The sequence below is a fragment of the Ranitomeya imitator genome, chromosome 4 (genome assembly GCF_032444005.1).
Source record: "Ranitomeya imitator isolate aRanImi1 chromosome 4, aRanImi1.pri, whole genome shotgun sequence".
Classification (NCBI taxonomy): domain Eukaryota; kingdom Metazoa; phylum Chordata; class Amphibia; order Anura; family Dendrobatidae; genus Ranitomeya; species Ranitomeya imitator.
The window spans coordinates 646,006,004-646,031,522 of NC_091285.1; the positions used below are offsets into that span (position 1 = coordinate 646,006,004).

Genomic DNA, 25,519 nt, shown 5'->3' on the forward strand with positions numbered 1-25,519 from the left:
TGTCTCACCATGTGTCCACTTTAATAAATTACACTTTGCAGCTTTCTCACACTTGGTGGCGCCGTTGATCGCCCTGATAGGGAAAGTCACACACACACACAGGGGGTCCCTATATCACCCCTTCACCTAACAGTGTTCATTAAATAAGATGGCCAAAGACAACGAGCCAGAAATAATTGTGCCACCAGAAGCGAACGATACTCCCACGTGCCCAGCGTGTCGTGGCACATCAGTCCGTGCCGTATAATGCAGTCCTTCTCCGGGGAAGATCAGCGGTGACGTCCCTCCAGAAGAGAAGCAAAGTCCGGTGAGCAGACAAGTTTATGCTGCACGTGTCCCAGCACCATCATCTCTCCTCTGCGAGCCTCCCCGACACTGACCGCCACCAGCTCCTGCAAGGGAATCAATGGGAGACAGTGAAGCCAGGTCTATAAAGCAGAGAACAGTCCTCCATTGCGGAGGTGACGCCGAAGAGCCCACGGACTTTCCATTACATGTAAATGTCTCATACACGGCCGCGTGCTAATTACATGGTAACGAGCAGAGCTTTGTTACCTGGAGGTGACTCATCCTGTCCGCAGAGCTGAACAGCGGAGCACTGCGACAACACGAGGCGGCGTGCTGCGCTCTGTACACAGAGGAAACTGGAAAGCAGAGCAATCTGGATATATACGTGCAGAACGATTACTCATGGGAGAAAACTAAGCAGCGGATATCTCAGCTCCAGATCACAGCTATGAAATACGTATACTTTGGCTATACTATAACATTCCATGTTAAAGGAGTATTTCATTAACGGCTTTCCTTAAAGAGAGCCTGCCATCTCGGAAAACGCTGCTTACCTACAGATTGATTCTAAATCTGCATGTAAGTAGCGTTAAAATGTTATCCTGCAACTTAAAGTGTGACTACCTTGAGAAAATGAAGCTATTTCCTTCCGGAAACTGCCGGCTTTCAGTCATGGAGGTGTGCGCTGAGCGGCTACAGTCACAGCTCACTATACACCCAGGCACTTTGACAGCTTCGGGAAGAGCGAGCTTCAAAGTGTCGGGACGTGCTTAGATCCGCCGCTCACAGTGTAGTCAGTGGTGCCCTGAGCGATGCTGTAGTTGCTTCATGCACGCCACATGACTGAAAGCCGGCGGGGTCACGGGGGAGGAAATAAGTTCACTCTTCAGTTCTTATTTAGGCAGCATACTCCAGCAAGCAGGACCTGTGGACTCAGGTCACGTGACCCTGATGATATCGTCAAAGGTCCCTTCTGCACTTCTATGTTGCTGCCTGCATGTGATTGGTCAGTGTCATACAGGAGACCAAAGAACACGCCCCCAGTGAAAACTGTCTGAAAACTGATTAGGTGCCAAATATTTCACTGCTACTAATAACTCCGAAACAGAGAGGAATAATTTAAAATAAAAAAATTATTCAGCTCTGCAGCCACCATTCCCTGGTGTGTCCAGCGCAACATTAAAAATCTGGTTTAAGGAAACTGTCTGGGCACGATCTGATGTAACTGCAAATGATTCTGCAATTGTCTATCGTCCAGTGAGTGCACAGGTCCCGTTAGGGACCATGTATGATACTTTTTTGCCAAGTTGCATCCCGCCATGGCCAATCTCGCACCGGACAGGCGAGTGTGCCCGGACGACCCCTTATTTTTTTATTTTAATATATCTTTTTTTTTTTTTTTTTTTTTTATTATTAAATAGATTTTTATTGAAAGCGAATATGAACAATACAATTTATGCATTTTCCAGTATATTACAAAATTTTTACATTTTCCAAACCCCCAACAATCCCAACAAAACCCAAACCTCCCCCTCCCCTGACAGCTCATACCCAGTTATACTTTGTTACCAGTATTGATGGCTCTTTGAGCCATTTGAATCACTTATGTCCGCTTGTTCTTTAGCACTCTCTTCCTTTCAGAGGCCCTCATCCTCCCATTTCCCATACCTACTATCCCAGCTCGAGCCACGGAGACCACATTTTATCAAACGTTTCTATTTTCCCACGTCTTTTGTAAACCCCCTTTTCCAAATTGAGACCATGTTTAACATATTTCAGGAATTCACCCCTTGTAGGCGGCTCATCCTTGATCCAGTTCCTTGCTATTACCTTCCTTGCCATATATAATAGCCTAGCTATTGCTATCTTCCAGGTGTTATCCACTCTAATTTCCTCTACATGTCCCAGTATACACACTATCGGATCTCTCGGCACTCTGCATTTATACGCCCCTTCCACACGGCTCATTACCACCAACCAGAAAGCAACCAGTCTTGGACATGTCCACATCATGTGGTATATTCCTGCATTCTCAGTCTTACATCTCGGGCATTCAGAGTCCGCACGCAACCCCGCTCTGTGCAACACTTCCGGTGATTTATAGACTCTGTGCAAGATGTACAGCTGCGATAGTCTATACGGCTCGCTCAGTGACACTCGTGGAACCCACTCCAACACCGACTCCCAGGTTTCATCCTCCATTGGGCCTAAATCTCTTTCCCATTTCGCTCTCGCTTTTAGAGGGAAGTCTAGTAAATATGCATGTAGAAGGTCCTTATAAAGGGTGGTAATGACTCCCCTTGTGGACCCTTCCCCACATACGTATTCCAGAACTATGTCCTCCTGGATCTCAATACCACCGCCCTTGTTTTGCGCTTTAAAGGCATGTTTCATCTGAGCATATTGATACTCCCCAGTCGGTCTCAATCCAAACTCTCCCTGCAGCTGCGAAAAGGACTTTAATCCTTGTTGTTGAATTATCTGAGCCACCAAGTGGATTCCTTTGGCCTGCCACTCCGCCAGCACTCCAAGAGCCGCAAACTCAACCAAATTATTATTAAGCCATATCGGTGTAAATTTAGTCAGCCCCGTAACCCCCCGAATATGTCGCAGTCTGGTCCATAATTTATGTATCAAAAACATAGTTGGGTATAATTTCCCCAATACTCCCAAGGAGCCATCCTCCAGACACTGCGCCACCGGTCTTCGGTTTGTCACCCTCTCCATCAAGTGTTGTACCGCACTGGTAGACGCTCCCCGCGCCCAGCCCTTCAAATGCTGGCTCTGGGCTGCAAGAAAATATAACTCAGGATTGGGTAAAGCCAATCCTCCATCTTCCTTGGGTCGCTGAAGCGTCTCCAGGCGAATACGTGGGTACCGCCTCCCCCATATCAGGCTTCTAAAAAGAGCATTAATCTGCCGGAATTTCCCACGTGGAATCCAAACTGGCGCATTATGTAGGACGTAAAGTAATTTGGGCATCAGAACCATTTTAATGAGATTAACCCTACCCACCACCGATAGGTGTAATTTATTCCACGCATCCACTTTTGCTTTAAGGGCGCCCATGAGAGGAGTCAAATTCCTATACAAAAACTCTGTAACTGGCATCGAGATCCATATTCCCAGGTATTTGAAAAGGGATGCCACCTTAAGCCGCCCCTCTCCCAATGGCTCACTTCTGCTCTCCTCCACCCCATCCACCTCGAAGAGGACCGATTTATCCCAATTTATCCTCAATCCCGACAAGGCTCCAAATTTCCCAATGATCTCGATAGCCCCATTCAAGGCTTCATCCGGGTCCGCCAGGAACAGTAAAATGTCATCTGCATATAACGCGATCTTCTCCTCAACACTCCCATATCTGAACCCAGGAACCTCATCCGATTGTCGGATCTTAGCGGCCAGTGGCTCCACAGCTAAGGCAAACAGAAGGGGCGACAGTGGGCAACCCTGCCTCGTACCTCTGGCCAACTTTATAGGCTGAGAAAGTTCCCCATTCACTCTAATTCTAGCTGTTGGTAGTGAATATAACAGTTGAGTCCATGCCACAAATTGCGGACCAATACCCATACACTTCAACACCCGCCAGAGATATCCCCACTCCACACTGTCAAACGCCTTATGGGCATCCAAGGATGCAATAACCCTTCGGCCACAGTTGTCAGACTTCAGCTGTAGGTTCATATGCAGCCTCCGCAGATTAACCGCTGTAGACCTGTCAGGCATAAAACCAGACTGATCCGGATGTACAAGGCTAGCAATGACGCTGGACAAACGGGTAGCTAACACCTTGGCCAAGAGTTTGACATCGATGGTTAACAGAGAGATTGGTCGATACGACTCAGGCTTCCCCAGATCCTTATCCTCCTTCGGAATAACCACTATAATAGCCTCCCTCATAGATGCTGGGAGATACCCTTGGCATCCAGCCTCCTCCAGTACTAACTTTAATCTGGGAATCAGCACTTCCTCCAAACTTTTATAGATTTCGGCTGGTAACCCATCAACCCCAGGTGCCTTCCCATTAGCCATAGACTTCAGCGCCCGACTCAGTTCCTCCTCGGTGATAGGGGCATCGAGGCTCACCCCATCCTCCTCACTCAATTTCGGAAGACCCAGACTCTCAAGGAAAGTCTCCGTATCTCCGGCTGACTCATTGACCCTGGAGGAATATAAGTCCGCGTAAAAGTCCGCAAAGACCTTTATAATTTCAGGTGTTTCAGATACCCTGCTCCCCCCATCTGAAACCAACGAATGTACATACGAGGTACCACGCTGAGCCGCGGCTACCACCGATAGCATGTGTCCCACTGTTTCTCCCTCCTGAAAATAAGCCACCCTCTGAAACTCCCGCTTCCTTTCAGCTTTTCCCAGCAGAATCTTTTCCATACAATTTTGCGCTGTTCTCAACCTTTTCTCTGCCTCAGAAGTCCCCAGCACTACCATCTCGTCCTCTGCGGCTTTCAGCTCCTCCATCGCCACTCTCTCCGCCTCCCTTGTCCTCCTCTTACACCTACTAATGTCTCTAAATAGTAACCCTCTCAGGTACGCTTTCATTGCATCCCAAACAGTTAGAGCATCTGTACTCCCATCATTTAAAGCAAAGAATTCCGTCACCTCCTTCCCTATACCGTCCAAATCAATACTCTGTAACCAGTTAGGATGGATCTTCCATTCTCTCCCACTTGCGGTCCGTGTCCCCAACAACCTAACCTCCACCTCAATTGGACTGTGATCCGAAAGGGCCCTCGGCAGATAACGCACCTCTCCCACCATTGTGTCCAACAGGCGGTTACCCAGCGCCATATCAATTCTGGATAGCGTAGCATGAGCCGGCGAGTAGCACGAGTACCCTCTCTCCCCAACATGTCTAACTCTCCATAGATCAATCATGCCTATTTCACGCACATAGGTACCAAATGTTGTAGTGTGCCCCTCCGACCTGTTCTGGGTGTTCTTATTTTTATCCCAAAAGTCATCACAGATATTGTTCAAATCCCCAATAATTAAGAGTGGTAGTGGTTCCCATCGTTGCACCCTCTCCAACACCTCCCTGATCTTCTTACTTGAATATGGAGGTGGAATATACATTGCCGCCACACACAATCTCACTCCATACAATATACATTGTATCACCACATACTGACCCTCAGCATCCACACATACTTTCACCTCTTCATACTGCACTCCCACCGGCACCAACACTGACACACCTCTTGAGTACGTCGAAAAGGTAGAATGATACCCTTTCTGTATCCAACGTCTATTCAGTACATCCACTTTCTCCTGTATCAAGTGCGTCTCTAGCAAGCATATCATAGAAGCCCGCTGATCCTTCGCATACTGCAAGCTCGCAGCTCTCCTAGATTTATCCGCCAGACCTCTCACATTCCAACTCAAAATCTTAAAGCGGTCCCCTATTATGTGACTCATCATCTTTAGTTATGTCTTTACTTCCCGTTCTGAGCTGTCTAACTTCCCTCCCCACCCTTACCCCTACCCCCCCTCCCCCACACCCCCCAATACTATACATTCTGCCTCTTATCAAGAGTGGGGCACCATCACCCATTGCGAACACTCTTGTTAACGTAACCTTCTCCTTCCGCCTCCCGCTACCGTTTATAACAGAATTCGGCGCAATTCTTAGAAGAACAATATAATTCAACCTGTATTAAATTACAACTGCAAGAAACTAAATAAACTTTTAGTACGCTGCACACCCTTCCTCCCTCGTACTTCTCCGCCGCATCAGCACACCCAGTACATTCCCTGAATAATACCCAGCTCCACCCTTCAACCTTCACATTTCAATTACCAGTGTACTGTCAGTCCATCTCTTTTTCCCCTTTTTGAAAGAATTAAAATACCTCCCGACTAACCCACCCCACATTTTCAATCTCCTTTCCCTTTAAGCTTTTTAGCATTAAGATCTATCCACTGGGTAGCGTCCTCCGGCGTCTGGAAAAAATGAATCTTATCCAGCGCTACCACTCTCAGTCGTGCCGGAAACATCATGGAGTATTGCACTCCCAGTTCTCTCAGCCGTCTCTTGATACCCGTGAACATCATCCGTTGTTTCTGTACCAGGGCGGAATAGTCAGGGTAAATAGCAACTCTTTGACCTCCAATTGTCAGATCCGTCATGTCTCTAGCTTTCCTCAGGATAATGTCTCTGTCTCTGTAGTTTAGGATTTTGGCAAGCATGGTACGGGGATTTGCTCCAGGGACAGGTGGTTTCGGTGGGACCCTGTGGGCTCTTTCTACCGCAAATACTTTTGTCAGTGCTGCATCACCAAAGGTCTCAAGGAGCCAGCTTTCAATATACTCCGTGGGATTCCTCCCCTCAATTTTTTCAGGGACACCCACTATACGAATGTTATTTCTTCTGGACCTGTTCTCCAGATCCTCATTTTTTGCAGCCAGCTCCGATATTGCCTGAGTAAACTTCCTCTCCGCTTTCTGCAGCTGCACTATATGGTCTTCTGCCGTGCTCACTCTTTCCTCCACAGCCCCCACACGTTTGTCAATCTTCTGCAGGGCTGCATTTATCTGGGCTGTATCCCCCTTGACCTCCTGTAGCTGCTGGGTGAGGGATTGTTTGCATGATGATACCAGTGCAAAAACATCTCTAAGGGTGGGCTCTGCTCCTGACTCCTTATCTTCAGATCCCCCTACTACCACCGCCATGTCACCATCCCTGCTCCCCTGTTGTACCTCCTGCTCCTCTGCTGGGCTTTCCTCCTCTCCTTCTGTGTCTGTGTCTGCTCCGGCATCCTCCTCTGCTTTTCCTGTGTTCCCTGCGGCCTCCACTCTAGCAAACTGCTGGAGCTTTGCCGCCGCCGACATTCTCTTCTGGCATGCCGCGTTGTCCTTCTCCGCCTTCTCTCTGGCGTCGGCGCCATCTTGGCTGATCCCAGCCTCGCCGGCTCCTGCATCTCTTTGCCTCCTCCTGGTCATATTTGTTGACCTCGAGGCCGCCTCTATTCACCGCCGCACTCCCGGGACTTTCCTGCAGCCGGTAAGCGCCTTGAATCGCCGCTCAGCTGCGGCTTATAAGGATAAATTGAGCGTTAGCAGCGGGAGCGCTCTGTCACACGTCCGCTCACATGGACGTTCAGGCCACGCCCCCCATTTTAATATATCTTTACATGTTGAGAAGAATTTTATTTTTTTTCTAGTTAACCCAACTTTTCTGGAATAAATGTTCTTACCTGTAAGAAGGAGCAAGATGTACCCATGTTGACATCAAGAGTGACCTTGCCCAGGATGAGCTGCACCTTGCCCGATTTTCTCATCACTAGTTTCCCGATCTGACCCTCAGACAGATCATTCAGGGAGCAGCTTTCATCTGCCGCATTTGCCTCCTATTATTAGAGAAGAGATGTGACGGAGATAACAGTGATCCAACATTTATGTTCAGCGTATGACGGTCTCTAATTAGTGCACCATAAATAGAAAGATTGATCACAATGATCCAAATGACATGGGGGGTTGTGAGTCTACGGGTCGGCGGGATATATGCTACTAGATGGTGGCCTGATTCTAACGCATATTCTAGAATATGCATGTAGTTATTTATGAAGTTTTCAGAATAATGCAATTTATACTCAGGATTCGGCCGGCCGGGCGCGACCAATTAGCGAAGCGTGGTTCAAATTCCGCACCAATTCGCGGCCGGACTGCGCCTGTCGCTGATTGTTCATGGCCAGGCATGACCAATCAAGGAAGCCAGGGCCTGCTCCAGGTTTTTGAGGGCGAAAGAGTCTCAGTGGGCCCGGCCCTCTTCAACACATACCACGATTCATGATGCACAGATGCAGCAAAGAAATATAGCACAGCCAAGTAGCATATAACACAGCCCACGTAGCATATAACACAACCCACGTAGTATATTGCCCAGCCATGTAGTATACAGCACAGCCCCCCTCGTATATATCACAGACACGTAGTATATTGCACAGCCACGTAATATATTGCACAGCCACGTAGTATATAGCACAGCCATGTAGTATATAACACAGCCCATGCAGTATATAACACAGGCCCATAGTATAGAGCACAGCGATGTAGTATATTGCCCAGCTACGTAATATATACCACAGCCACGTAGTATATGGCACAGAGACGCAGCATATAACACCGCTCACGCAGTATATAACACAGCCCACGTAGTATATACCACAGCGATGTAGTATATAGCACAGCCCACATAGTATATAGCACAGAGACGTAGTGTATAACACAGCCCACATAGTATATAGCAATGTGGGCACCATATCCCTGTTATATACTCACCTTCCGTCGGACCCGGATCCAGCCCAGGCGTTTACCGATGCTCCGGTACCAAGAATGCATTGCGGTCTCGCGAGATGATGATGTAGCGGTCTCGCGAGACTGCTACGTCATCATCTCGCGAGACCGCAATGCATGGACCAGAGTGTCACGAGGAGCAGCGGGAAAGGCTCCGGAAGGTGAGTATATAATGATTTTTTATTTTTTTAATTATTTTTAACATTAGATCTTTTTACTATTGATGCTGCATAGGCGGCATGAATAGTAAAAAGTTGGTCACACAGGGTTAATAGCAGATTAACGGACTGCGTTACACCGCGGCATAACGCGGTGTAACGCATCCATTAACCCGGTGTGAGCGCTGACTGGAGGGGAGTATGGAGGGGGCGAATTCGCAGCGGGACTGTGCCCGTGACAATCAGCGACGCGGGATTTCCGTGACAGACAGACAAACAGAAGGAAGTGCCCTTAGACGATTATATATATATAGATGTACAGCTACAAACATCGACACCCAGCAGACACAGAATGAAGGCAGAATGCTGTACACACATTCAGTATACATTTGCCCCATAGAGTCCATTTGGGATGATCAAGGGTTTGGACACTTCTTTTTGCCATCACCAAAAATGTCCATATTGCTTTTCTTACACCCTGCCTACCCCACCCATAGATTTTTCGGCATCTATTCACTTTTCTTTAGCGGTTTTCTGTGTTCCCAACCAGGGCTGTGGAGTCGGTAAGCCAAACCTTCAACTCCGACTCCTCAATTTCCATGACACCGACTCCACCAAAATGGGCTCTGACTCTGACTCCGACTCCACAGCCCTGTTTAAAACATGCGAATGCTTGCTGTGATCCATCACTTCCTGCTCGCGATGGCGACATATCCCGTGAACACCATCGCTGGGGTCCAAGTCAGCACCATCAATACCCAAAATACCTCCTTTCTAAGCCCGTCCACTCCACTTACTAAGCCAGGAGGCAGATTAATGCACGGGTACCGTACAGAACTTTCCTTGGCGCATGCATGCAGCAGACGGATCACATCGGCAGCTGCATGAGTCTTTTTATGTTAAGACGGATCTGTGATGATCGGTACGAGACTGGAGGTCCGGAAGGGGAACACTTTATAAGGACCATCACAGGAAGCTCGGAGGAAGGAGAAGAGGGACCATCTGACTGCAAGCAGCAGAGTGGGAAGAGGACAACAAGGGTAATGCAATGTATTTGCAAAATTGTCCAGTTTGATGCGTTGCCGTAGAAGACAGCGGAAGTAGTGACTATCCCCTCTAATACACCACAGTGATTAAAGGGCATAAGGTCAATCACGTGGCACACCATCACTGCAGGGAAGAAAACCAAGAACGAGAGACCACTGGAGCATCAGCTTAAGGCCGGGATCACACATACGCGCGATACGGTCGAGTCTCGCAGGTGAAAACCCTCCTCTGGCGCCAGCACTCCGGAGCGGAGCGTGCAGCCGCACAGCAACACATGGAGATGCACGCTCCGCTCTTGAGTGCCGGCACCAGAACAGGGTTTTCACCTGCGAGACTCGGCTGTATCTCACGTATGTGTGATCCCGGCCTAATTTGTAGAACGACATTAAATTGGCCACATTCTTCCTCCCACCCAGAGACAGGATTACTTTTCACCTGTAACCTATCCAATCCTTCTGAAATATCATGCCCGATCGCATCTATGGGGGTGGGAGACAACTAATAAATGTGCACAACCAACCACAGTCCTACGCACCTGGCTTTTGTCCTTCACTAGTAGCATGTGGCCGTCCTCACCCTGAACTTCAGTCCTGACCGGTCGGGAGTCTTGGGTAGGCGGCTGTCCTGGAAGTGTGTCCGGGAGCTGCATGAAGAACAAAGTGTCTTCTCCGGAGACCTGCAGAGATTCCAGTAACTCCGGAAGTGAGATGTCCTTTTTCTCTGGGGGCTTTTTCACGGCTGGAGCTTTGCCTGGTGGAACACCAGTCTTTAATGTACCCTCGTCGTCTTCCATAGGTTCTTCCTTCACTGTTAAAAGGAAAACACATCCTATGACACAAAGGTCTGAAGCGAAGGTGGACAGTGGGCAAACCTTTTAAGATCAAAAATGTATCTCGTATCCAAAGGAAAGATCAGACCATTGGGACTTCACTAGCCGGAGGAAAAGGCTCATCTGAGCACAACCTAAATGAAGCAGAGACCGAGCATGTGCAGCTCTACTCCATTCATTGCCTGTGGGACTGCCGGGGAAAACAGTACAGTGCTCCGCTCTTTACTGCAGTCCCACAGACAATGCTTGACCTTCTCTGCAGAGCTCAAGGTCCCAGTATAGGGGATAACTTGTCAACAATAGGCAAGTTATCCCCATATTCTCAATACGTTTTTATATTAAGAGAGGATAGGGGATAACTTGCCTATTATTGGCTGTCCGATCACTGTGACATGTATACACACATAAACAGTGGCTTGCAAAAGTATTCACCTCCCAGGCCAAAATACATGAGGGAGACTCTCCAAATGTATGGTGCAAGGTGATGTGGACAGATGAGACCAAAATTTAACTTTTTGGCCACCACGGTAAATGCTATGTTTGGTGCCAAACCAACGCAGCTCATCACCCCAAGAACACCATCCCTACAGTGAAACATGGTGATGGCAGTATCATGCTGTGGGGATATATATATACACATATATGTATGTGTGTGTTAATAGTTTATTTTTAACAACTAACTAAACACAGTGAATGAACAAAAGTGAAGATAAAATCAACTCAATATTTGCTGTGACCGCCCTTCGCCTTCAGAAGAGCGTCAGTTCTTCTAGGTGCTTGAACACAGAAGGACCTCAGAAGGGAATTTGTACCTAATATCTTGGATCTTTTAATTTTTATAACACAATCTTACTTTGCAGCATTTTTCCATACCTGCCTAAGACATTTGCACACTGTATATACTGAGCATTAGACGTTCTCTTACTTCTCTGGAGTCAAATGCTGAAATATACTCATACATGGACTTTCCTACCTTTGACAGTAGAAGCCTCCACTTCCATCTTTTCTTCTTTGAGTAAACCCGTCATGGGCTTTGTGTCCTCTTCCTCCTCTTCATCTCGGAAAAGCCAACCTGAGTGGGCAAGTGGGAGCTGCACGGGCCGATTCTGGGCATCGTTTCTCAATCCTGGGTCATCTAAAAACTACAGAGTCGACAAGAGATGAGTCAGGAACCACAAAGATCAGTAAGATGTCCAAGTACTCCATGAGTGATGTACAGACGGAGCCTCCCGATACCTTGTCATTTTCTAACATTAGGAGGATCTGTTTTGTCTCCTCCTCGGTTTCCCTTTTCTCCCTTTTTATGTTGATGATGTGCGAGGGTCCGAGGTCTCCAGAATCTGAGGGTCCTTCCCATGCAGCTGCAGACAAAACAAACGCAACATTGGAAAGCTGGAAAAAAATGAGCTCTCAATCCACGTTTTATGGTCACAGAATTATGGGACTTTCTTAACAATGCATTACTTTTCTTCTTCAGCTGCTCTGCTGGTCCCTGCTCAAAGATGGAGTGACTCTGGATGACTTGTGGCCTCCCGCGTCCTCTGCCTGATCCATCGCGCCGGTCTCTGTTGCGATCTGTCCGCTCGACTTTCACGGATACCTCCTCCTTCGGCCTTTATCGGAAAGAAAAAAAAAACAATAGTCACAATGGTCATAGTAATAATTAACGCAGGCAATAATACATTCTAATGAAGCCTATGAGCTCACATTCAGGATTTGCACAAAAAAAAATTAGACAAAAAAAATGAAAGTTTTTTTTACATGTGGTTTTGGTTGCGTATTTGTTCCCCACTCATTAGTATGAGTGAAAGTCGGCAAAAAAAAAAAAAAAAAAACGCTGCAAGAATTGAATCTGTTACAAATACGCAAGGAAAAAATAAGCATGAAACTTCAAAAAGCGAATTCACTTTGCTGGTACTGTAAAATGTTGCATATTTTCAACACCAACTTTCTACGAGACAAAAAAAAAGCAACAAAAACACAAAATGTGCACATAGTCTTAAAAGAGATTTACTTGTTTGAAGTATGAAAAGTTTAGCAAATTACTAATATACTTGTGTTCCTTCATTTTCAAGATCTCGCCTTTCTAGACATTTATGGCAGATCCTGGGCACATGATCGGCTATTTTCGAAACACCCAAAGAAGTGAAGGGAGAAAACGAGAGATGCAGATCCCACATATTTAAAACAAATCCAATGGATAAGTCATCAATGGGTCTCAGATGGGACAATCTCTTTAGATTTGGAATCCCTTGCAATAGACACACCAATGCTCCAGAGGTCACGCGACCTGCCAAGTCTTCCCGCCTCCTCTTTTTTTTTTTAATTAGCCGACACGGCACGATGTCAGAAAAGACGCACCAGGCTGCTTACTCAAAAAAAAAAAAAAAAAAAAAATATATATATATATATATATATATATGTGTATATGTGTATATATATATATATATATATATATATATATATATATATATATATATATGTGTATATATATATATATATATATATATATATATATATATGTGTATATATATATATATATATATATATATATATATATATATATATATATATATATGTATGTATATATATATATATATATATATATATATATATATATATACATATATATACATATATATATATATATATATATACATACATATTTATATATATATATATATATATATATATATACACACACACTTTTTTTTAAATTATTATTATTATTATTAAATTTACTTTTTTTTTTTAAATAAAAAAAGAATGGCTGTATGCTCTAGTCTGACCTTAATAACAGACCAGATTATCGCATGTAAATAGTGCGCAGCCCTGCACCCTGCCATTGTACGGGCGGGTATAAAAAGCTGCACCCAATGTCAGCCATGTCCACAATTTTCGGATGCGACTGGTCCAATAAATAACATGTGAGAGATTCTGCCAGAATTATTTCCATAAAAGCAGAAGTGTAAATTAAAGGAGTAGTAAATATAAAGGGGAGTAAGACGACGCGGGAGTACGGGAGGATCCTTACTCTTCTTTTATCTTCCTGCCAATGATATTTGGAGCAAATGTTTTCTGTAGAAAAAAAAAAGGGAAAGAAGATTATACCCAGTATTATATCATTATAAATATTACTGCAGTGACCCAACGATATAACAGGAGAAATAGCATTACTTAACCCCTTCAGCCCCGGACAATTTTCCATTTTTTTATTTTTTTTTTCGCCCCCTCTTCTTCCCCGAGCCTTAGCTTTTTTATTTTTCCATCAATATGGCCGTTTGAGGGCTTGATTTCGAATGGAACCATTGATTTTATCGCATAATGTACTGGAAAACAGTGAAAAAAAAAAAAAGTTCCACGTGTGGTGAAAATGCAAAAAAAAAAAAAAAAAAGTGCAATTCCACAACTGTTTTTTTTTTATTGACCATGTTCTCAATATGGTAAAACTGACCTGCCTTTATGATTCTCTAGGTCAGTACGAGTACGCAGATACCAAACATGTCTAGTTTTGTTGGGGGTTTTAAGTGGTGAAAAAAAAAAAATGGAAGAAATTTGCATGGGAAAAAGAAATAAAAAATGTTGGCGTTTAAATCAGCCATCGAGTGTGGGGAAAGATACAAGCTCAGCGCTAATTAAGGGGTTAAAAAACCAACTTTCTTTCCCCCCCATAAATCATCAGTACAGGTGAAAATAAGAAGCTTCGTAATATATCTCATCAGACACATCAGCTTCTTTCTTCTCCTGGACTGATCAGTCATTTCCAAACTACTTAATTCGCGGGGAAAATGTGTCTTCAGTGAAGAAGACCTTCCCTTTACGGAGACAGGAAAACGCAGTTGGTGCTCATAAAGTTCTATGGAGAGCTGCGATGGTTGTTCCAGGAGAAAGTCTGTGTCGGCCTCTCGCTCTTCCTCCATAGAATCTTATAAGCACCAGCTGTCATCTGTTGTCTTCGTAATGGGAAAATCTATCACTGAATACAGATTTGATTTTTTTCTGTTATCAGATCTGGAGTCTGATTATTTTTTAGGGGGTCTTCATTGGAGTGTGACAATTTTAGGAGTGGTATGGGGTTTGAATAAGTTTAGGGGGTCTGGATCTCTTAATTATGGGTTATAATCATTAGCCCTGTGATTTGGGGTAGGAAAAAAAAAAAAAAAAGCAACCCTGTAATTTGTTGATACTAGTTGGACGCTATGATTAGTAGTGATCGGTGGTGTCTGATCCCACCCGATACTGCACCAGTCCAGTGGTCAAACACAGGAGTATAAGTGCCGTACCTGCATGATGGTGCTGATGGCACCGTATGCAATAAGGCCTCAAGAAAACCAATTATTGATATATATTTAAGCCAGGAATTAGAGTCTAGGTACCGTTACACTAAACGATTTACCAACGATCACGACCAGCGATACGACCTGCCCGTGATCGTTGGTAAGTCGTTGTGTGGTCGCTGGAGAGCGGTCACACAGACAGCTCTCCAGCGACCAACGATGCCGAAGTCCCCGGGTAACCAACGTAAATATCGGGTTACTAAGCGCAGGGCCACGTTTAGTAACCTGATGTTTACCCCGGTTACCATTGTAAATGTAAAAAAAAAAAAAAAACACTACATACTCACATTCCGATGTCTGTCACGTCCCCCGGCGTCAGCTTCCTGCATTGACTGTGTCAGCGCCGGCCGTAAAGCAGAGCACAGCGGTGACGTCACTGCTGTGCTTTACGGCCGACGCTCACAGTCAGTGCAGGAAGCTGAAGGCGAGGGACGTGACAGACATCGGAATGTAAGTATGTAGTGTTTTTTTATTTTACTTTTACAATGTAACCAGGGTAAATATCGGGTTACTAAGCGCGGCCCTGCGCTTAGTAACCCGATATTTACCCTGGTAACCAGTGAACACATCGCTGGATCGGCATCACACACGCCGATTCAGCGATGACAGCGGGTGATCAGCGACCAAAAAAAGGTCCTGATCATTCCCAGCGACCAACGATCTCCCAGCAGGGGCCTGATCGTTGGTCGCTGTCACACAACGATTTTGTTAACTATATCGTTGCTACGTCACAAAAAGCAACGATATCGTTAAAGAAATCGTTATGTGTGACGGTACCTTAAGGCTTATAGGTACACAGAGGTTTTTTTTTATTTATTTATTTTGAGTGGTCAAAAACAGGTCTTCTAATGGAAACTGCTCCTTCCTTGGGGAATTTTTGGAGGAGTTTTAATTTCTTTTTCATTTTCGTTTTTGAAGAACTTTTCCTGAAAAGTTTTTTTTTTTTTTTTTTGCAGCCTCCTGATTGGACGGAGCCTAGATCGGAGCGGATCCCGTCAGAAGTGTCACTCACTTTCTTTTTTTTCTCCCCCCCCTCAGCCCCCTTTTAGGTGAGTTTTCAAAATTCGAACTGGAGGGAAAAAAACTAAAACGACCGAACATAGGAACAGAAAAATGGTCCTACACTAGTAATGATTAGGAAGTGTTTTTTGACTTCTCAGGGTTTTTTTTTCCTTATTTTGGAGCAGACCGGCTCTAAAAGAGGATAAGAAATAAAAACCTCCATGTGCACCTAGCCTAACACTTCTCTCCCGATGATGAGCCTCGTCCAAGTTCTGAAACTGGTTCTTGGAACATCCCACTAAAGCAAAGAGATTACTCATTGCTGAATTTTGACTTTTCTGACGCGGGTGAACATAAATGTAGGATTTCCTCTTCTACGACGCACAATCACAGACTACACTCACCTTTCTGACACCTCCGAGGGTAAGATCCCGGGAGCGGATGGAAGGAAGGCGACCCGGCGTGACAGGTGCTGAAGGTCTGCGCCCAACCAGACCCCTGGCACCCCCAATTGTGGTCCTGGGGACACCAGGAGTGGGATCGTTCTTCCCGTCAGACATCCTAAGAAACGCAGAAAAGGATGAATTTGGTAGATAATACCGTAGCTATGTGAGGAGGATTAGTGTCTCCCGAAAATAACTTACCTTTTATATATACACTAGTGAAAAAGTATTTGCCTCCTTCCTGATTTCCTATTCTTTTGCATATTTGTCACACTTAACCCCTTAGTGACCGAGCCAAATTTTTGAAATCTGACCAGTGTCACTTTATGTGGTAATAACTCTGCAACGCTTCAACAAATCCCAGTGATTTTGAGATTGTTTTTTCGTGACACATTATACTTTATGATAATGGTAAATTTTGTTCAACATTTTTTGTGTTTATTTATAAAAAATATCAAAAATTTGAGAAAAATGTTAAAAAATTAGCAATTTTCTAAATTTGAATGATTATCCCTTTAATCCAGATAGTCATACAACAGCAAACCATTAATAAATAACATTTCCCACATGTCTGCTTTACATCAGCACCATTTGTAAAATGTTATTTTATTTTGGTAGCATTTTAGGAGGTTTAAAAATGTAGCAGCAATTTTTCATTTTTTCAAAGAAATTTACAAAATTTATTTTTTTAGGGACTTATCCATGTTTGAAGTGACTTTAGGGGTCCTATATATTAGGAAACCCACAAACGTGATACCATTTTAAAAACAGCACCCCAAAACATATTGAAAACTGCTGTCAGGTAGTTTATTAACCCTTCAGGTGCTTTACAGGAATTAATGCAAAGTGGTATGACAGAAATGAAAATGTGTATTTTTACCACCTAAGTGTTGCTAACTTCTAAACAGATTACTACAGCCGGCAGACTCTAAGGCCACTATTTGGTCATGAATTGCCATGGCAAACATCAGGACCACAAAATCATGATCTGAGGGCACCAATTGTGACAAAGAAGAAGCCCCCACACTCTGTTAACCATTTATAATGATGTAGTCACTATTGACAGCAGCATCTAAGGGGTTAAACAGATTTAGATGGTGCAAATACTGATTGTGGCTGATACAGCAAGTTGTCAGCTATAGTGTACAAACGACAGATGCTGGATTGTCACCTGTATGGGGAGGCTATTCTCTTATATCTCAGGTCAGTTAAAAGACGTATTGGCGGTCATTAAGGGGTTAAATGTTTCAGATCACCAAGCAAATGTAAATATTAGACAAAGACAACACAAATAATCACAAAATGTAGTTTATAAATGAAGGTCTTTATTATTAATGGAAAAAGAAATCCAAACCTACAGGGCCCTGTGTGAAAAAGTGATTGTCCCCTAAACCTAATAGCCCTTAGCAGCAACAACTGTAATCAAGAGTTTGCAATAACTGGCTATTAATCTTTTACAAAGCTGTGGAGGAATTTTGGCCCACTCAGGTTTGCAAAATTGTTGTAATTCAGCCACATTGGAGGGTTTCGGAGCATGAACTGCCTTTTTAAGGTCACACCACAGCATCTAAATTGGATTAAGGTCGGGACTTTGACTAGGCCACTCCAAAGTATTCATTTTGTTTTTCTTAAGCCATTCAGAAGTGGACTTGCTGGTGTGTTTTGGATCATTGTTCTGCTGCATAACCCAAGTGCACTTCAGCTTGAGGTCGTGAACAGATGGCCGGACATTCTCCTTTAGGATTTTTTGGTAGACAGCAGAATTCATGATTCCATTTACCACAAGTCTTTCAGGTCCTGAAGCAGCAAAACAGCCCCAGACCATCACACTACCACCACGTTTTACTGTTGGTATGATGTTCCTTTTCTGAAATGCTGTGTTACTTCTACCCCAGATGTAATGGCACATACACCTTCCAAAAAGTTCAGCTTTTGTCTCGTCAGTCCACAGAGTATTCTCCCAAAAGACTTGGGGATCATCAAGATGTTTTCTGGCAAAACTGAGACAAGACTTTTTGTTGTTATTGCTGAGCAGTGGTTTGTGTCTTGGAGTTCTGCCATGCAGGCCCTTTTTGCTCAGTCACTTTCTTATGGTGGATTTATGAACACTAATCTTAACTGAGGCGTGTCGTTCTTTGGATGATGTTGTGGAATCTTTTTTGTCCTCGTGGATGAGTCGTCACTGCACTATTGGGGTAATTTTGGATGGCTGGCCACTCCTGGGAAGGTTCAGCACGAGTCCATGTTTTTGCCATTTGTGAATAATAGCTCTCACTGTGGTTCACTTGAGTCCCAAAGCTGTAGAAATGGCTTTATAACCTTTTCCAGACTGACAGATCTCAACTACCTTGTTTCTAATTTGTTCCAGAATTTCTTTGGATCATGGTGTGATGTCTAGCTTTTGAGGATCCTTTGGTCTACTTCACTTTGTCAGGCAGGTTCTATTTAAGTGATTTCTTGATTGAGAACAGGGTGTGGCAGTAATCAGGCCTGGGTGTGGTTAGGGAATTTGAACTAAACATCCCAAAGATGTGCATTTTCTAATTACTTGTATTCTCTTTGTCTAATATTTACATTTGTTTGGTGATCTGAAACATTTAAGAGTGACAAACATGCAAAAGAATAGGAAATCAAGAAGGGGGCCAACACTTTTTCACACTAATGTAGCTTAACCCCTTAATCCCATATGACGTACTATCCCATCAAGGTGACCTGGGACTTAATTCCCAGTGATGGGACAGTACGTCATATGCAATCGGCCGCGCTCACGGGGGGAGCGCGGCCAAGTGTCAGCTGACTATCGCAACTGACATCCGGCACTATGTGCCAGGAGCGGTCACAGACTGCCCCTGGCACATTAACCCCCGGCACACTGCGATCAAACATGATCGCAGTGTTCCGGTGGCATAGGGAAGCTTCCCTGAGACCCTCGGAGCAACGCAATGCAATCGCGTTGCTCCGAGGGTCTCCTACCTCCTTCTCCCTGCAGGCCCCGGATCCAAAATGGCCGCGGGGCTGCATCCGGGTCCTGCAGGGAGGCGGCTTACCAGAACCTCCTCAGACCAAGCGCTGGTAAGCCTGCAGCCCTGCATGTCAGATCGCTGATCTGACACAGTGCCCTGCAAAGAGTCAGATCAGCGATCTGTCACTATAACATGATGACCGCCCTCCACAAACACACCCCCCCCCCCCCCCCCCCCCGGGCAATGTTATAACATTAAAAAAAAATATTCACATGTGTAAAAAAAAAAAAAAAAAATCCTAAATAAAGAAAAAATATATATATATTGTTCCCATAAATACATTTCTTTATCTAAATAATAAAAAAACAATAAAAGTACACATATTTAGTATCGCCAAGTCCGTAACGACCCGACCTATAAAACTGTTCCACTAGTTTACCCCTTCAGTGAACGCAGTAAAAAAATAAAATAAAATAAAACGGGGCAAAAAACATTGCTTTATTATCGTACTGCCAAACAAAAAGTGGAATAACACGCGATCCAAAAGACGGATATAAATAACCATGGTACCGCTGAAAACGTCATCTTGTCCCGCAAAAAATGAGCCGCCATACAGCATCATCAGTGAAAAAATAAAAAAGTTATAGTCCTCAGAATAAAGCGATGCAAAAATAATTATTTTTTCTATAAAATAGTTTTATCGTATAAAAGCGGCAAAACATAAAAATATGATATAAATGAGATATCGCTGTAATCATACTGACCCGAAGAATAAAACTGCTTTATCAATTTTACCAAAGGTGGAACGGTATAAACGTCCCCCCCAAAAGAAATTCATGAATAGCTGGTTTTTGGTCATTCTGCCTCACAAAAATCGGAGTAAAAAGCGATCAAAAAATGTCACGTGCCCAAAAATGTTACCAATAAAAACGTCAACTCGTCCCGCAAAAAACAAGACCTCCCATGACTCTGTGAACCAAAATATGGAAAAATTATAGCTCTCAAAATGTGGAGACGCAAAAACTATTTTTTGCAATAAAAAGCATCTTTTAGTCTGTGACGGCTGCCAATCATAAAAATCCGCTAACAAAAACACTATAAATAGTAAATCAAGCCCCCCTTCATCACCCCCTTAGTTAGGGAAAAATAATAAAATTAAAAAAAAATGCATTTATTTCCATTTTCCCATAAGGGTTAGGGCTAGGGTTTGGATTAGGGTTTCAGTTATAATTGGGGGGTTTCCACTGTTTAGGCACATCAGGGGCTCTCCAAACGCGACATGGCGTCCAATCTCAATTCCAGCCAATTCTGCGTTGAAAAAGTAAAACAGTTCTTCCCTTCCGAGCTCTCCCGTGTGCCCAAACAGGGGTTTTTTATCAGCGTAATCAGGACAAATTGGACAACAACTTTTGGGGTCCAAATTCTCTTGTTGCCCTTGGGAAAATAAAAATTTGGGGGGGGGGGGGATAAAGAAACATTTTTTGTGGGGGAAAAATTATTTTTTATTTTCACGGCTCTGCGTTATAAACTGTAGTGAAACACTTGGGGGTTCAAAGTTCTCACAACACATCTAGACAAGTTCCTTGAGGGGTCTAGTTTCTAATATGGGGTGAATTGTGGGGGGTTTCTACTGTTTAGGTACATTAGGGGCTCTGCAATTGCAATGTGACGCCTGCAGACCATTCCATCTAAGTCTGCATTCCAAATGATGCTCCTTCCCTTCCGAGCTCTGCCATGCGCCCAAACGGTGGTTCCCCCCCCCACATATGGGGTATCAGCGTACTCAGGACAAATTGGACAACAACTTTTGGGGTCCAATTTCTTCTGTTACCCTTGAGAAAATACAAAACAGGGGGCTAAAAAATAATTTTTGTGGGAAAAAAATAATTTTTATTTTCACTTGAGGGTTCAAAGCTCTCACAACACATCTAGATAAGTTTCTTAGGGGGTCCACTTTCCAAAATTGTGTCACTTTTGGGGGGTTTCAGTGTTTAGGCACATCAGTGGCTCTCCAAACGCAACAAGGCATCCCATCTCAATTCCTGTCAATTTTGCATTGGAAAGTCAAACGGCGCTCCTTCCCTTCCGAGCTCTCCCATGCGCCCAAACAGTGGTTTGCCCTCACATATGGGGTATCAGCGTACTCAGGACAAATTGCACAACAACTTTTGGGGTCCAATTTCTTCTCTTACCCTTGGAAAAATAAAAAGTTGTGGGTGAAAAGATCATTTTTGTGAAAAAATATTTTTTTTTACGGCTCTGCATTATAAACTTCTGTGAAGCACTTGGTGGGTCAAAGTGCACCCCTCACCACACATCTAGATAAGTTCCTTAGGGGGTCTACTTTCCAAAATGGTGTCACTTGTGGGGGGTTTCAATGTTTAGGCACATCAGTGGCTCTCCAAACGCAACATGGCGTCCCATCTCAATTCCTGTCAATTTTGCATTGAAAAGTCAAACAGCGCTCCTTCCCTTCCAAGCTCTGCCATGCGCCCAAACAGTGGTTTACCCCCACATATTGGATATCGGCGTACTCAGGACAAATTGTACAACAACTATTGGGGTCCATTTTCTCCTGTTTCCCTTGGTAAAATAAATCAAATTGGAGCCGAAATAAATTTTGTGTGAAAAAAAGTTAAATGTTCATTTTTATTTAAACATTCCAAAAATTCCTGTGAAGCACCAGAAGGGTTAATAAACTTCTTGAATGTGGTTTTGAGCACCTTGAGGGGTGCAGTTTTTAGAATGGTGTCACACTTGGGTATTTTCTATCATATAGACCCCTCAAAATGACTTCAAATGAGATGTGGTCCCTAAAAAAAATGGTGTTGTAAAAATGAGAAATTGCTGGTCAACTTTTAACCCTTACAACTCCCTAACAAAAAAAAAATTTGGTTCCAAAATTGTGCTGATGTAAAGTAGACATGTGGGAAATGTTACTTATTAAGTATTTTGTGTGACATATCTCTGTGATTTAAGGGCATAAAAATTCAAAGTTGGAAAATTGCGAACATTTTCAAACTTTTCGCCAAATTTCCATTTGTTTCACAAATAAACTCAAGTCTTATCGAAGAAATTTTACCACTATCATGAAGTACAATATGTCACGAGAAAACAATGTCAGAATCACCGGGATCCGTTGAAGCGTTCCAGAGTTATAACCTCATAAAGGAACAGTGGTCAGAATTGTAAAAATTGGCCCGGTCATTAACGTGGAAACCACCCTTGGGGGTAAGGCTACTTTCACACTAGCGTCGGATTTGGCCCATCGCAGTGCGTCGGGCCGAGATTCCGACGCGTTTGATGCGCCGCACAACGGGTGCAGTGGATGCATTTCTCCGGAGCACCCGCTGCCCCATTGTGAGGTGCGGGGAGGTGGGGGCGGAGTTCTGGCCGCGCATGCGCGGTCCGTCAGCAGCAAAAAACGTTACATTTAACGTTTTTTGCTCCCGGCGGTCCGCCACAACACGGCACGACGGTTGCGACATGTGTCAATACGTCGCAATGCGTCGGTAATGTTACTCTATGGAGCAAAAACACATTCTGCAAACAACTTTGCAGGATGCGTTTTTTCCCCTAAACGACGCATTGCGACATATTAAAAAAAAACGCCAGTGTGAAAGTAGCCTAAAGGGGTTAGAAAAAACAGGGCTGCTTTCTTCCAGTAGCAGCAGCGCACCGACACTGCGGCATCTACCGCTGCGGAGGTGACAAGCCGGCAGCTTCTGCTATTTTACGCTCTGGATACATTGTGCGACATTTTAGGAAATCTCATGCCCTACACCAGTATTCATGAAGTCAATACCCCTTTAACAATCTTAAAGGGGTTGTCCGGCATCGCTCACGTCCACATCGGCAGGCAGGCGGCAGTGAGTGACCTAGCGGAAACGCACCATACCTAGCGGATAAGTGCAGATGTCCTCAGTGCCTGGTGCAGATGGGAATGCTGCCAGACTGGCTCTCAATATGCCCCATCATTAGCTAATATCAGAAGTTAGGCATGCTGGGACTTGTAGTTTGGTGAACAAGGCACCAATAGGTCTAGCACAGCACTCTGACCAGTAGGACACTACTCCTCCCATCATGCACTGGGGACAGTTGCAGTCACAACAGCCACAAGCCGCTCAGCACCTCCACATACAGCATTTCCTCACACGACTACGGACACTACGGCGTTATATAGAGGTCTGACGTCACACTGCTCCTTATACAGCGCCCCATACACCCCCTGTACACAGGAAGCGACGCTCACCTGAAGCCGCTCACCGCATGCTCCCTCCCAGCACCCAGATAGTGAGTGGTGACGTCACTGGAACGTCACTTCCGCTCCGCGCTGGGCCTGCCGGGAAGTGTAGTCCTGAGACAGTGAAAACGCGTGTGATCCGCCAGCGCCTCATTGTGATGGGAACCAGTAGCTTCCAGGCTTCTCCCGTTTCCCTTGTACAGGAGAGTCACATGGTTTATTTATCTTCACAAGGATCCGCTAGAAATAATGTCAGAGATCACAGGAGATGCGGACTGAGATCAGAGGATGATACATGTGATCTGTCATACTGGTAACCCCTTCCTAACTGGGTGCTTTGTTTTTTTTCCCTTCCCTTTTCCCAGGAGCTGTAACTTTTTTATGTTCCCGTCCACAGTGGGGGCTTCATGCAGACCCCAATAGCCATGGCGAACTATCAGCACCCTCCGACGAGCTGAACGGGCGCTCCACCATGTTAGGCTACCTTCACATTTCCGTCTTTCCTCTGCCGTCGCAATACGTCGATTTTGGAAAATGCAGGATCCTGCGTTTTGCCATAGACTTGTATTAGCGACGTATGGACTCACGTTTTGTCCGCCGGGCACTAGATCCTGCAAAATGTGACGGCCCGTTTTTCTGTACGTTGTATCCAGTGTTTCTGACTGCGCATGCCCAGCGGGAAATCTCACACTCACTCTCTTTCCTCCCCGGGACTACAGACGGAAATGTGAAAGGACCAACTTCCATCGGTACGTCGTGCAGACGCTTTGTGACGGGCGAGAACCGACGCAAATGTGAAAGTAGCCTCAGAGCTACTTTATTATTATTATTATTATTTATTATTATAGCGCCATTTATTCCATGGCGCTTTACATGTGAGGAGGGGTATACATAATAAAAACAAGTACAATAATCTTAAACAATATAAGTCATAACTGGTACAGGAGGAGTGAGGACCCTGCCCGCGAAGGCTCACAATCTACAAGGGATGGGTGAGAATACAGTAGGTGAGGGTAGAGCTGGTCATGCAGCGGTTTGGTCGATCGGTGGTTACTGCAGGTTGTAGGCTTGTCGGAAGAGGTGGGTCTTCAGGTTCTTTTTGAAGGTTTCGATGGTAGGTGAGAGTCTGATGTGTTGTGGTAGAGGGTTCCAGAGTAGGGGTGATGGGCGAGAGAAATCTTGTATACGATTGTGGGAAGAGGAGATAAGAGGGGAGTAGAGAAGGAGGTGAGGATCGGAGGTTGCGGGTAGGTAAGTACCAGGAGACGAGGTCACAGATGTATGGAGGAGACAGGTTGTGGATGGATTTGTACGTCATGGTTAGGGTTTTGTACTGGAGTCTCTGGGTAATGGGGAGCCAGTGAAGGGATTGACAGAGGAGAGAGGCCGGGGAATAGCGGGGGGACAGGTGGATTAGTCGGGCAGCAGAGTTTAGAATAGATTGGAGGGGTGCGAGAGTGTTAGAGGGGAGGCCACAGAGCAGGAGGTTGCAGTAGTCAAGGCGAGAGATGATGAGGGCATGGACTAGGGTTTTTGCAGATTCTTGGTTGAGGAATGTACGGATCCTTGAAATATTTTTGAGTTGAAGTCGGCAGGAAGTGGAAAGGGCTTGGATATGTGGTTTGAAGGAGAGATCAGCGTCAAGGATTACCCCGAGGCAGCGAGCTTGTGGGACTGGGGAGAGTGGGCAGCCGGGGACAAGATTATGACCCTTGATTGGGACAAGCAGGACATTTTTTCACGTATGTGGGGTTTGTTATGTGCACCACATTTTATTCAGGTGTAAGTGTTTGATGTAAACTTGTTTTTATTTAGAACAGAAAAATAAAGAATCTAGAAAGAAAAAGATAAAAATAAAATAAAAAAATATAAAATTTGGTAAAATAATAAACAAAC

General features: G+C 44.6%; 1 protein-coding gene across 1 annotated transcript; it reads right to left on the bottom strand.

Moving 5' to 3' along the window:
- POLR3D (RNA polymerase III subunit D) lies at positions 1–23,710 on the bottom strand. Its single transcript, XM_069766985.1, has 9 exons — positions 23,633–23,710; positions 16,379–16,535; positions 13,670–13,713; positions 12,100–12,248; positions 11,872–11,996; positions 11,609–11,777; positions 10,342–10,613; positions 7,503–7,655; positions 1–392 (listed from the first exon to the last, which is right to left on the bottom strand). Exons 2-9 carry the CDS (start codon positions 16,532–16,534, stop codon positions 270–272), a joined length of 1,191 nt encoding a protein of 396 aa, XP_069623086.1. The 5' UTR covers position 16,535; positions 23,633–23,710; the 3' UTR covers positions 1–269.
- Between the last annotated feature and the right edge of the window lie 1,809 nt (positions 23,711–25,519).

Bases quoted from the DNA above. Each gene is read 5' to 3' on its own strand.
- POLR3D (XM_069766985.1), bottom strand. From the start codon at position 16,534: ATGTCTGACGGGAAGAACGATCCCACTCCTGGTGTCCCCAGGACCACA. The intron at 13,714-16,378 runs GTGAGTGTAGTC...TTTTTTCTACAG, and splicing joins CCCTCGGAGGTGTCAGAAAG to AAAACATTTGCTCCAAATAT. The intron at 11,778-11,871 runs GTATCGGGAGGC...TCGACTCTGTAG, and splicing joins TAATGTTAGAAAATGACAAG to TTTTTAGATGACCCAGGATT.